This window comes from Culex pipiens, chromosome 1, assembly GCF_016801865.2.
Source record: "Culex pipiens pallens isolate TS chromosome 1, TS_CPP_V2, whole genome shotgun sequence".
Classification (NCBI taxonomy): Eukaryota; Metazoa; Arthropoda; class Insecta; order Diptera; family Culicidae; genus Culex; species Culex pipiens.
This window is the reverse complement of record NC_068937.1, coordinates 68718099-68730182: the sequence shown is the minus strand read 5'-3', so window position 1 is coordinate 68730182 and position 12084 is coordinate 68718099. Positions and strand designations below refer to the sequence as shown.

At 38.5% G+C, this 12084-nt stretch overlaps 2 protein-coding genes across 2 annotated transcripts in view; both read right to left on the bottom strand.

Moving 5' to 3' along the window:
• Positions 1-11406, bottom strand: part of LOC120428032 (homeobox protein unc-4-like) — a 51527-nt gene extending 40121 nt beyond the window's left edge. The window contains exon 1 of the mRNA XM_052709753.1: positions 11197-11406. Coding sequence (XP_052565713.1) covers positions 11197-11262 — 66 coding nt within the window. The 5' untranslated portion in view covers positions 11263-11406. The remainder of the gene's footprint in view (positions 1-11196) is intronic.
• LOC128093327 (uncharacterized) overlaps positions 1-12084 on the bottom strand; it is a 481727-nt gene that overhangs the window by 198765 nt on the left and 270878 nt on the right. The gene's annotated exons all lie outside the window — the stretch shown is intronic.

The following is a 12084-nucleotide window of genomic DNA, read 5'->3' as shown; positions in this document are numbered from 1 at the left end:
GGTATTGTTTTGATATTGCAAAATTGCAGAATTTGTCAATAGTCGAACACCACATTTTGGTATTCTTTTGGTATTACAGTATTTTATCAAATTCCTCTGAAACTATGGGAAAATTTTGACCAATTTTGACAGAATAATTAATTTTGCGCTAAAATGATGTCTCAAAGCGAATGCTTTCATTAAAATCCGGAAATTTCAAACTTGATTTTAAACATTTTTGATATACCCGCTACAGAAATGACTTGAAATTGTGGAAAATTTTCTAAGTCAGGATGGCACATTTTGGTATTATTTTGGTATTGAAGTGTTTTATCAAATTCCTCTGAAACTATGGGAAAATTTTGACCAATTTTGACAAAATAATTAATTTGCGCTTCTCAAAGCGAATGCTTTCATTGAAAACCGGAAATTTCAAACTTGATTTTAAACATTTTTGATATACCCCCTACAGAAATGACTTGAAATTGTGGAAAATTTTCTATGTCAGGATGGCACATTTTGGTATTATTTTGGTATTAAAAGGTTTCATCAAATTCCTCTGAAACTATGGGAAATTTTTTATAAATTTTGACGAGATAATTAATTTTGCGCTAAAATGACTTGAAACCCAAAAATGTTAAAGCTGATTTTAATTTTTTTAAAACGTTGAAATTTCTCTAAGTCGGGATAACCAAATACTTTGAAAAACAAAAAATATTGAAATTTGGTGAATTTCAATCCAGTTTCATTTTAATAACACTTATTTTTCAATCTTGTTATTTTTCAGAATCTTCAAGAACTTCAAGCACAGGCCGTCAATGACAAATGCATTCGATGTGGTGAAGAATATCACTAAGAACAACATGGAATCATCAGGTGAGTAGATTTGGCGATTGCATATGGATCATTTCCGTTTTTTCACTAACTGCAACTGCTGCACTAAAAATGGTATGAAAAACCCAAATTTTGGTATTACTTGTGCAAATATCAACGACCAAAATGTGCTCTTGGTTGCCCAGTAATAGATGGTAAAATACCATGAAATCATACCAAAATCATGTATGTGGAAGACCACAGGAATACCAAAATATGATTTTCCAAGGACGCGGGAATACCTAAAAATAAAACCATGGCAATACCAAGTTTTGGTATACAAGCAATGTTCAAAAATCCAGAAGACCTCAACTTGGTATTGAAATGGTTTTATTTTGAGGTATTATTTTACCCTTGGAATAACACGGTTTGGTAGTGTTGTGCCCTTCCACATACAAGACTTTGGTATGATTTCATGGTATTTTACCATCTATTACTGGGCAACCAAGGGCACATTTTGGTCGCTGTTATTTGCCCAAGTAATACCAAAATTTGGTATTCCCGTGTTATTTACCCCTGCTCGGGTAATTAGACCTCCTAGGCCTACCTTCATTTGTACATATCGACTCAGAATCACCAACTGTGCGAATGTCTGTGTGTTTGGCTGTATGTAGACGAAACGAAAAAAACGAAACTATTGGCACTACGCCCCCCGGGGCATGGCCTTCCTCTAACGTGGGATTTCTGCTCCAGCGCCTCTGACGAGACAGGAGAAACCGGGACCGACGTTTTACTTCACCATCCGATAGAAGCTCAGTGGATAAGGCGGGAATCGAACCCGCGTCTCATAGCATCATCGGGATCGGCAGCCGAAGCCGCTACCCCTGCGCCACGAGACCCACTGTATGTAGACATGTGTACCAAATCAATGTCACTGGAATATCTCATCACAGGCTCAACCGATTTTGGCCGGAATAGTTTTAATCGATCCGTCTTAACGTCCCCTAAGTTGCTATTTAAATTCATGCAGTTTTATCATGTATTTAAAAAGTAATGTTGAAAAACCTGTTTCATATTAAATTAAAATTATGGTAAAAAGGGTGGTTTTTTCATGAAACCCTCACATGTTATATATTTTTAGAAAGTATATGTGAAGACCTATTAGGTGGAGTAAGAATTTTCAAGATCTGACTTACCTATCTTAAATTACAGGCAGTTTAAAAAATGGTCTTAATTGACATAACCTCAACTGGTCGGGTCTGATCGCCACGAAAAAGCCGTGTAGAGGGATGCCATTTTCCTCAAAGGCCGTGTCTGTATAATCTTGACAAAAAGTCTGTAGGTAGTCTGTTTTTTTACTCATCACTTATTTTTATTAGGACCTCTTAGGTGCTGCGAACATTAGGGGAGATCCATAAACATGTGGACACTAATAATGAGAGGAAGGCACCAACCACCTAAAGGTGGATTAAGTAACGTTTTTCAATTGAAAATAAAATTTTATGAAAATATTCCTAAAATTCAATAAGTCCAAAAAACCACAGTAAAACTTCAAAAAGTCTGGTAATGTTTCTTAACAAAATAATTTTTCAAAGTGTTGAAAAATATTCAATTTCGCAAAGTCCTGAAAATCCAATAAATTCTACAAAAAATCTTGTCGTTAAGGATCCCGTAAATTTTCTATTTGCCGGAATGATTTTTGTAGGGGGTATATCAATAATTATTAAAAACCGACTTTCAAATTTCAAAATTTCAGAAGAGTCCGGTTGTCTGTGTAAGGAAGAAGTTCGTCGTTCGGTCGGTCCACGATAATTTTCATTTTCGGCGTGTTTTCAGTGGATTTATAAGTTTTCGTTGAGACGAAACGATTGAACGATACATAAAGAAGAGAAATTTAATTAAGTCTAGTGCAAATTGCAGAGAATTTTCAAGATTTTCATCATTTTAAAGCAATATTTTCTTCTTCCTATAGAGCTTTATGACGTTTCGCGTACGCACATTAGTGCACCATTTGATTTTGCTGGCTGACAAAATTTAACCTCACTTTATTTTCGTGTACGTACACGCAATACATACGTACTTAGATTGCTCTATTTGTTTTGTTATTGTGCTTCTTGCAGCGCAATGCTTTCCTTGTCACATTTTGTTCAAACGTCAGTTTTGCTGCGTGGGCAGTGGGCATATCTGGGCTCTCATGCTCATGACACTCACCTCTCTCGGAAATATGAGTGCTTGTTTTGATTGTGGTACAGTAAAGCTAAAATTTTGACAACGGTTTTCTGAGGAATTGCAAAAGTTTTTAAGATTATGTTTTTCCTTGTTTTGACAAGATTTTGATTATCATCCGCGTTGTGTTCAGGAGTTTTCGGGAAGTCTAGGACTGCGCTTTTTAGCAACAGTGAAAATGTTTCGGTCGTTTCGCGTGAATTCGCCGTCGTCGTTCGAGCTGTTTCGTTGTATGATGGCATATTGTGAACTTGCGTTGCGTACGGAAACTTTCGCTATCGGGCATTACATCTGGGCGAGGAAACGACGCTGGATATGCAACATGTTTTTAACTGGACCTGGACATCATCACCATATAAGGAAAGCAGCAGCTGCTTCGAAAATTTGGTGAGATCAGTCCATATCGGACTTTTTGATAACTGATATATTCTTGCTTGCTACTTACTAAATACACGTTGGTCCCAGTTTTGCCTGATGGGATCGGAAGTTTAAAGATAGGTCGAGAACCCGTCTGGTTCTTGCTCCATCTTTAGGCGGGGCCAGACAATGCCAAGTGACCTCGGAATTGGACCGCAAGGAGCTCTGTCATTCTGAAATGGGTCACTGGAAGCAGCGCGAGTATTGGATTGGACCACACACACACACACACTTTCAAATTTCAAAATTTCAATGGAAACGTTTTGTTAGGGACATTATTTTAGGAACAAACTGAGGTTTTGTATAAATCGGACGAAAATTTCCTCGGTCACAGCGTGAACGGTCCCCGTCAAGGTAAAAGTCTCGCGAGCGAAAAAGTATCGGAACCGTGGGCACGGATTACTGCGCCGGCACCATTTTACGTGGCAAGTTCGCTTAGAGGTGGAAAAGGAGGACGACGGAGGCAAGCGGAAGCAGCCCAAACGGTAACCGGCATATTTCGCCTCTGCTTTCCACAGCAAATCTGGTGTCTGCTGTTTTTACAAGTCTCCTGAAGACGTCTGAAGAGAAGCTATCTGGTGAGATCGTTCTTTTTATGAGACAACCATTCTTTCATATATTCTGACATACACACACATCATTCAAGACAACCACGCCAAATTATTACTATAAAGGAGCGGCCGTAGCTGACTGGTTACGTTGTTCGCTTTGTAAGCGAATGGTTCTGGGTTCGATTCCCATCTGCTCCCAACGAGAAAGTTTAAGAAATATAAATTGAAACTCTGAACATGAACGAAAAATCAAAGTTGCTCGAGTCGGGGTTCGATCCCCCGTCCTTTGGATTGTTAAGCAAAAATGCAAAACACTGAGCCATCACGGCTTGGTGAGCTACGACTGAAATTAAGAACACTGTTACCACTAAAACTATATACGTGCTGGGTCTTTGTCCATTTGACAAGGGGTCAGAAGTACAGATTGTCAAGGCAAACAGATTGGCCGATGCAAAATAAATCGGCACTGGCAACGTATGTTTTGCTTGCAACACTGCCAGTTTTGCTGGAAGTAAAGGGCGGTTAGTGTCCAGCGCGTTTGGATCTGTCAAACATTGGCCAATCTGTTTCCTTGACAATCTGTAGTCAGAAGTTCTAAATAACGTTTGAATTCGATTGATGCAAACGTTCTTTAGGGCGTGGCTTGTCGATTCAAGCTGAGGTACCTCGCGCTCGGCTAGCCAGCGTAGAAATGGGTTACCGAAGCTCGGCAGAGCTAACACCATCCAAATGCCTATGCGAGTTATTTGCATGTATAGAATGTAAATCTAAAATACATGGAAACAACTCAATTTGTAAGAAGCGACCGCGTGGTCCCATTTGGTCGGTTGCACACACACACACACACACACACACACACACACACACACACACACACACACACACACACACACACACACACACACACACACACACTTGTGACACGTCATACATGTTGTTGGAAACTGAAGCATTTTTTTCTTATTTTTAACTAATTTGTGATTTTTTTTAAAGCACTTCCAACTTTTGTTTTTGAAAATATACTATTGTACGATCAGTACCTAGCTGGACTCGGTCACTGGAAACGACCGGCGGCTCAGTGACCGACGAAATAGGCGGCGGGCCAGATGCGGGCATAAAAATGTCAAAATCTCTTCCCCCCTCACTTCGTCTCACCATCCAGCTGCAGATTTGTTGACAAACAAACGGAGCACGCGGTCGCATGATGGCGGCATCGATCCAGAATTAGGGGTGATCATGTGATTAAAAATTAAAGTTTTATCAAGAAAAATAATATTTTTCCGACCGAATAAAAAAATTGCGAGCATGTTCAAACAATTATTCCTGATGTCGGAGAAGTGATAAAGAAGCAAAATGTTAATCCATAGTTTATCTATAAATTGAATTTTTTCACTCCAACTGGGAACCCCTAGGTCTATCCACGACCGTTTCCAATGACCGTGAGAAGATGTCAGAAAATCCAGCTACGAGCTAAACCCACAATAATTAAGTCGATTAAACCATTGATTTGAGCTTATTTTAGTTTGTATGGGAATTCTGTGCACACTGTGCACACACGTAGTACAATTTTACTTTCAAAACACACTTGTGACAGTGCTTTTCAGATTTTTGTTTACTGAATTTACTGTATATTTTAACCTGGGTGCAGAATAGTTGTTCGCAAAGCGGCCTCAATTTAGAACTGTCAAAGCGGAACCAATTTACTGTTCGCATAATTATACCAAGAAGTGGCAAGTATTGTGATCGATCTAAAATTTATTTAGTCAGGAATAAAAAAAAATCGATGACTATTGAGGTATTCGAAGTCAAAACATCTTAATAAGAGGTTTGAAATCGAGTTTGGCATAATTCGTCGCTAAAATTTTATAATCGCTATGTCTACAAAATCTATGTTTATGACGCTTTTTTAAATGTTAGCGACGAATTATCAATAACTATCAATAGTACTTTCCAAATAATATTGGATACTCCGATATTATCACTACACATCAAAGATACATAATCTCGGAACATCCATTCGGTTGCTCTTCTGATTCACGAAATTCCACCCACTTTTGACACAATTTTTCATCACGTGGAAAACAAAAAAGGCCTCTTTTGGCCGCCCATCGTTTAGTCTACGAAGAAAAAAGTGCGAAGCACTTAATTTTTCATCTAAAACATCAACATCAACAGATCCAAAATGTTTCATAATAATTCACTTCAGCAGCAAAAAATATGTCACGCTTGAGCTTGAACATAGCCTTCTACTTTGTTTATGTTTACAGCTGTAGTGCAGATGTATTAGTGGGGAGCAGTGGGGAGCTTTCGAAAATCACGTTACGCATTCTGTCTTTTCAGCACCCAGATTTTAACTAGTGTAACCAAATTAGTTGAAACTTGGGGCGTTTGTTTAACGATAGTATACGAACCGATTGTTTTAAAATTTTGACTCTATCATTCATAGGTGCAGAATAGTTGTCCGCAAAGCGGCCTCAATTTAGAACTGTCAAAGCGGAACCAATTTACTGTTCGCATAATTATACCAAGAAGTGGCAAGTATTGTGATCGATCTAAGATTTATTTAGTCAGGAATAAAAAAAAATCGATGGCTATTGAGGTATTCGAAGTCAAAACATCTTAATAAGAGGGTTGAAATCGAGATTGGCATAATTCGTCGCTAAAATTTTATAATCGCTATGTCTCACGCAAAACCTATGTTTATGACGCTTTTTTAAATGTTAGCGACGAATTATCAATAACTATGAATAGTACTTTCCAAATAATATTGGATAATCTTACTCCGATATTATCACTACACATCAAAGATACATAATCTCGGAACTTCCATTCGGTTGCTCTTCTGATTCACGAAATTCCACCCACTTTTGACACAATTTTTCATCTCGTGGAAAACAAAAAAGGCCTCTTTTGGCCACCCATCGTTTAGTCTACAAAGAAAAAAGTGCGAAGCACCTTATTTTTCATCGAAAACATCAACATCAACAGATCCAAAATGTTTCATAATAATTCACTTCAGCAGCAAAAAATATGTCACGCTTGAGCTTGAACATAGCCTTCTACTTTGTTTATGTTTATAGCTGTAGTGCAGTTGTATTAGTGGGGAGCAGTGGGGAGCTTTCGAAAATCACGTTACGCATTCTGTCTTTTCAGCACCCAGATTCATAGTTTTGAAATTATTTACCATCAAACTTTAAAAATCGATTTTCTCGAAAAGTACTAAATGGTCGTCGTCACAAGATAGCACACAACAGACGATATTTAAACTATGTCCGGATCCATTATTCAACCCATAGTTGGTTAGATAATCGAAAGACCTTTCCAACGAGTCCAAAAAAATTAAGATCTGGCAAGCCTGTCTCAAGTTATGACCACTTAAATGATATTTATGTAGTTGTTTTAAGCTGGGTCTCACTTAAGTAGCATAGCATAGCATTGGCATTGGTGTCTACCCGTAGTTGCTACTCTGTGATTGCCCAGGACCTCCAAGAACTGCTCCGTGGACCACAGATGAAGAGTAGGAACCAATCATCATCACTTCGCAACTTTCATATGTCCCTATTGTAGGGAATGAGAGCGCGTACAGTTAAATTAAAATGTTGATTTATTGAGAAGCATTGCAAGTATTGATGTTAGCAGAAATTAAAACAAATGATTGAGAACAAGGAATAGCAGATTTAAAATATCTGATTATATTGAATTGAGAGTAAGTAACAGTAGAGGCCCGTACGTGAGAAAGTTCAAAATTTAAGAAATTTGTACTAAATCCAGTTAGCGTGTAGAGATAAAATGAGAGAGTTGTCAAATGTGTGTGTGAAAGAGAAATAAATCAGTCTTGTAGTATGTTTTGGCACGAAATGACGCGTTTCGATTGTCATCCGAAAAAAAATTAAAAATCGGGCAGTGCACGATCACGACACCTATCATGCTAGTCAATCACAGCGCAGGCCACAACCAGTGGTAAGACACGGGGAAGTGGATAGGAATTTTTAGTCCAATACTTGAGTGATGATGACCGCTAAATCGGCTGCGTCTTCGACAAAGTATCACGTGAGATTTGAGGGTGTTAGTAAGATGGGCGTGAAGCCAGGATTCACCGTGGTAAGTGATGTGGCCGGTCAAAGTCATTTATAGTCCTTAATTCTTCGTATGTCCTTAGATTCATCTTGAAAGCTTGTCACCTCTCATTTCCAGGGAAAGTGCGAGCATGAGACAAGATGGAGGACTATTGAATAGCAGGAGTACTATTTCCTGCACAGATGCAAAAGAACACAGCAAACAATAAAAATGGGTCGAATTCCAACAGAATCCCAGATAATCAACTAGCCCTCCCACACGGAAAGGGGATCGATCGCCAAACCAGCGACCGAATTTTGCTGGGTTGGTTTTGCTGATATCAGCGAAATTTTTCTCTAAACCAGCGAAATTTTTCGCTGAAAAAGGTGGCTGCGCGAAATCAAATCCAGCAACTTGGTTTCGCTGGTTTGTTATTTCCGAAACGGTTTCTTTTCCAGCGAAAGTTATCGCTGGTTTGATACACATCCTTCCGACAGCCGTCATAAATGTTTGTTATTGTTCACGTTTGGAAGCGATTTGTGGCAATCGAATTGCTTTAGGGGTTTTTTTCAAAACAAAAAAGCATGAAAAAGTTCTGCATCAAGTGTTCAGCATTAAAATACATACTCAACAGGTGATGGTTCTTTTCAATGAAAAGAAGCACGTTTCCATAAAGTTCTCGCATCAGAAAAATACGGTGCAGTGAAGCTGGAGATGTATTTGTACTGCTGCATCGATGAGTGCACAAATTGTCGCAGGTGGCAGCAAGAATCGTAGGCGAGGAACTTGACCATGGCCGCGGAACAGTTTGTGCTGTGGCAAGTAAGTACAAAGAGGAACTTGACCATGGCCGCGGAACAGTTTGTGCTGTGGCAAGTAAGTACAACCTGGCTGGACTTTCTTTTAATTCTGCTTCCGTTACTGCGAAATCTTTACACGATTCCCAATTAATCTCTGGTTCTCAAATCCTCTGGTTTATTTTGGCATAGGATTCTGCCGCCAAAACAAAAAAAAACAAACGTCGGTGATAAAAAAACGCTGATCCAGTGCAAAAAAACACTGGTCCAGTGGAAACATTCGCTGAACCAGCGGATTTTTCACCGAAACCAGTAGAATAATCTCCTGGTTGATTTTGGTACGAGCTGCTGCCGCCGGAAAAAAAACCCGGACGTCAGCGATAGAAAACGCTGATCCAGCGTAAAAGAAGAAATCCGCTGGACCAGCGAATTGTTTCCCAAAACCAGTACAATAATCTCCTGGTTGATTTTGGTGCCCTGCCGCTTTTTCCAAACCAGCGAGAAAAATTTTCTGATTCTAGCAAAACTGATCCCCCAAACAGCGACATTTTTCACCAAACCAGTGTTTTTTTTCACTGGTTTGGTAGAATTTCATCGGTTTCCAAACCAGCGAAAAAAATTAGCGATTCTAGGTAATTTTTGTGCAGGCTGAGAAATTAGCGACATTTTTCGCTAGTTTTAGCGAACTTTATCGCGATTTGGCGATGGATCCCCTTTCCGTGTATAAAATTTAAAAAAACAACACATTTGAATGAGGATTTTTTCTCGGCAGCATCTAAACAATAAGTCAGAAGTGACATTTCAGTGACAGATATGCAGTAACTGATTTTTCAGTAATGTTTTTGTTTATTATCGAATTTCAGCAAATGCGATGATTACTGAATCGCATTCAGTTATTTATTTTACTGAAATCGCAACCCAAAATTTACTGTGTAAGTAAACAATTTTAGAAAAAAGGATTTAATTTAATTATGTACATTTCGAATTAATATTATGCAATCATAAAAAAAACCTAGCGTGACGTCACAATCTCGCAAACCCCCCCTCCCCCCTTCGTCACATCTTGTCACACCTACGGTAATAATTTTAGAATCGTATTCCTTATCCAAAATTGATGAGTAAGTTTGCCCAAACCTGTTTTTGATATGGTTAACCAGCACAAACAGCCCAGATTTACTGAGCCAATGAACAGAAATTAAACTGTTCGGGGCTCATCACATCCCATAAATCACCCTGAGAAAAATTTGTTTCACGTATTTAATTTAATTCGAACAGATTTTTAGCACATTATGTTGTGATTTCTACCACTTGCTTCCTCTTTATCCAACTTATGTCGCTACTCTACACGCCGCCGGTCGGGCGCTTCGAGAGCAGGTTCCAGGCTGGTATTCCCTACGGTGCTAGTAAGATGAGTCCAACTATAGCAAAAGGATAGCGAGAGGAAAAGTGCAGCATACGTGATTGTTGCCTTTACAAGCATAATCGACTCGGGAGTTATGAGGAATGAATAAAGTAAACGCAACAGCAGGAGCGTAATAATGATCTTTTCAGTCAAGATCATCGTGTTATACGCAAGGGTCTCTTACAAAACTCGAAAATGGAAATTACGGAGGGAAACTACGTCAATTGGGATTTAAGTAATAATAATATTGTTGTTATGCTGGATTATTACATTTTCTGGAGTAAGGCTTTTGACTTTGCCACAAGGCCGGAAAACGACAGATTTTATTGTTGCCTTTTGCTAGCTTATAGTTGGTCGTAGCACGAAACCGCACCCCTCATTCAAAAACATTTAGCTTTCCCCTCCAGTTTAGAAGCATCTTCACACCCATCCAGAAGGAGGCAGTTTGGTACACAATACCACCGATTGCTAACAAATAGCCTCCAAGCAGAGCACGATAGCACCCTCCGCTCGGTTTCTGAATAATTTATTATGCATTTGAGGTTAGCTTAAAAATATATCTGATAGCGAAATATTCGTACTGTCCTCCTTTGTGTAACAGAATGTCGTAAGATGTAATAGGATGATGGTCTAGGAAAACCAAATAAATAAAAAAAAGTATAACATTGCATTAATTGGTATCGATTTTCAAATTAATGAATTTATTTTGAGAAATAACCTGAAAAACGATTGACATTAGGATAAGAGAAATCTCGACAATCGATCTTTTGTAAACTAATCTTACACAATATTTGTCATCCATTAGGTACGTCACGCTAAAATTCCGCTTTCTTTTTTGTTAAGTTTTCCCCAATATTTGCACATGCAACGTCACGCTAGCTTAAAGTTAAGTTATGTAGTTTTCTCGGTTCCTGAGAAGAACACACATGAAGAGTAAGGGGCTACATTTACTAACCGGAATCAGTAACAATTTATTGGTAACTAATGTTAGCATGTTAATTTTAATATTCCATGTAGGCATCCTTGCTCAATGTGATCTGATAAGATTCAGCTTGTGATGATACACTTTCTTCCCTTGACATAGCAAATCGAATCCAGAAGGGAAATGGACACTAGTTGTGTTTGTCTAAACCGAGGATTGAACTCTTGAACTTTCACATAGGCAGCGAAAGCGTTACCTTTAGGCATTATAGCTCGGATGTTCCGATCAAAAATCTCCATATCTCTGTATGAAATAACTCAATAGTTTATTTGAAAAAAATCGCACTTGTTTAGCATAACATATTCTTACCGCTACTCTGCTTTCTTTGAGGTCTAATCGCATTGCTAAAGCTTCCCTCATAAAGACATCTGGATAGTGGCTGGCAGAGAAAGCTCTTTCTAATTCTTCCAATTGCCATGAATTGAAATTCGTCCGTGATCTCCTTCGTTTAGATGCACTACTTTCGTCATCCCCGTCCGCTGCAGATCCTGTAAATCAAAAGAAATCGGTGATTGTCCATGCTCCATGCAAAAAAAACTATTTTTCTGTATCAACAATTGCTTAAAAGGACATAGGGGGGAGGGTTCTAATTATAAAAAAAAATCCACGGGGTTTCGATATTTTAAAAGTGCAACATGAAGTTAAACATTCTGTCCAGTTGCTGTTAAATTTACCATGACAGCAGTGAAAGTTTTACTCCATGTTACCGGATCGTATTAAGGACCTACATAGGGAAATGAAATGTTCTGGGAGAAATTTCAAACACCCAAAGTCATTCAAATTTAAGGTTGAAAAACTTGTACTATTTCTTTGGTCTGGTACTTTTAATGTACCGAACAAGCAAAAACATAACAAATACTA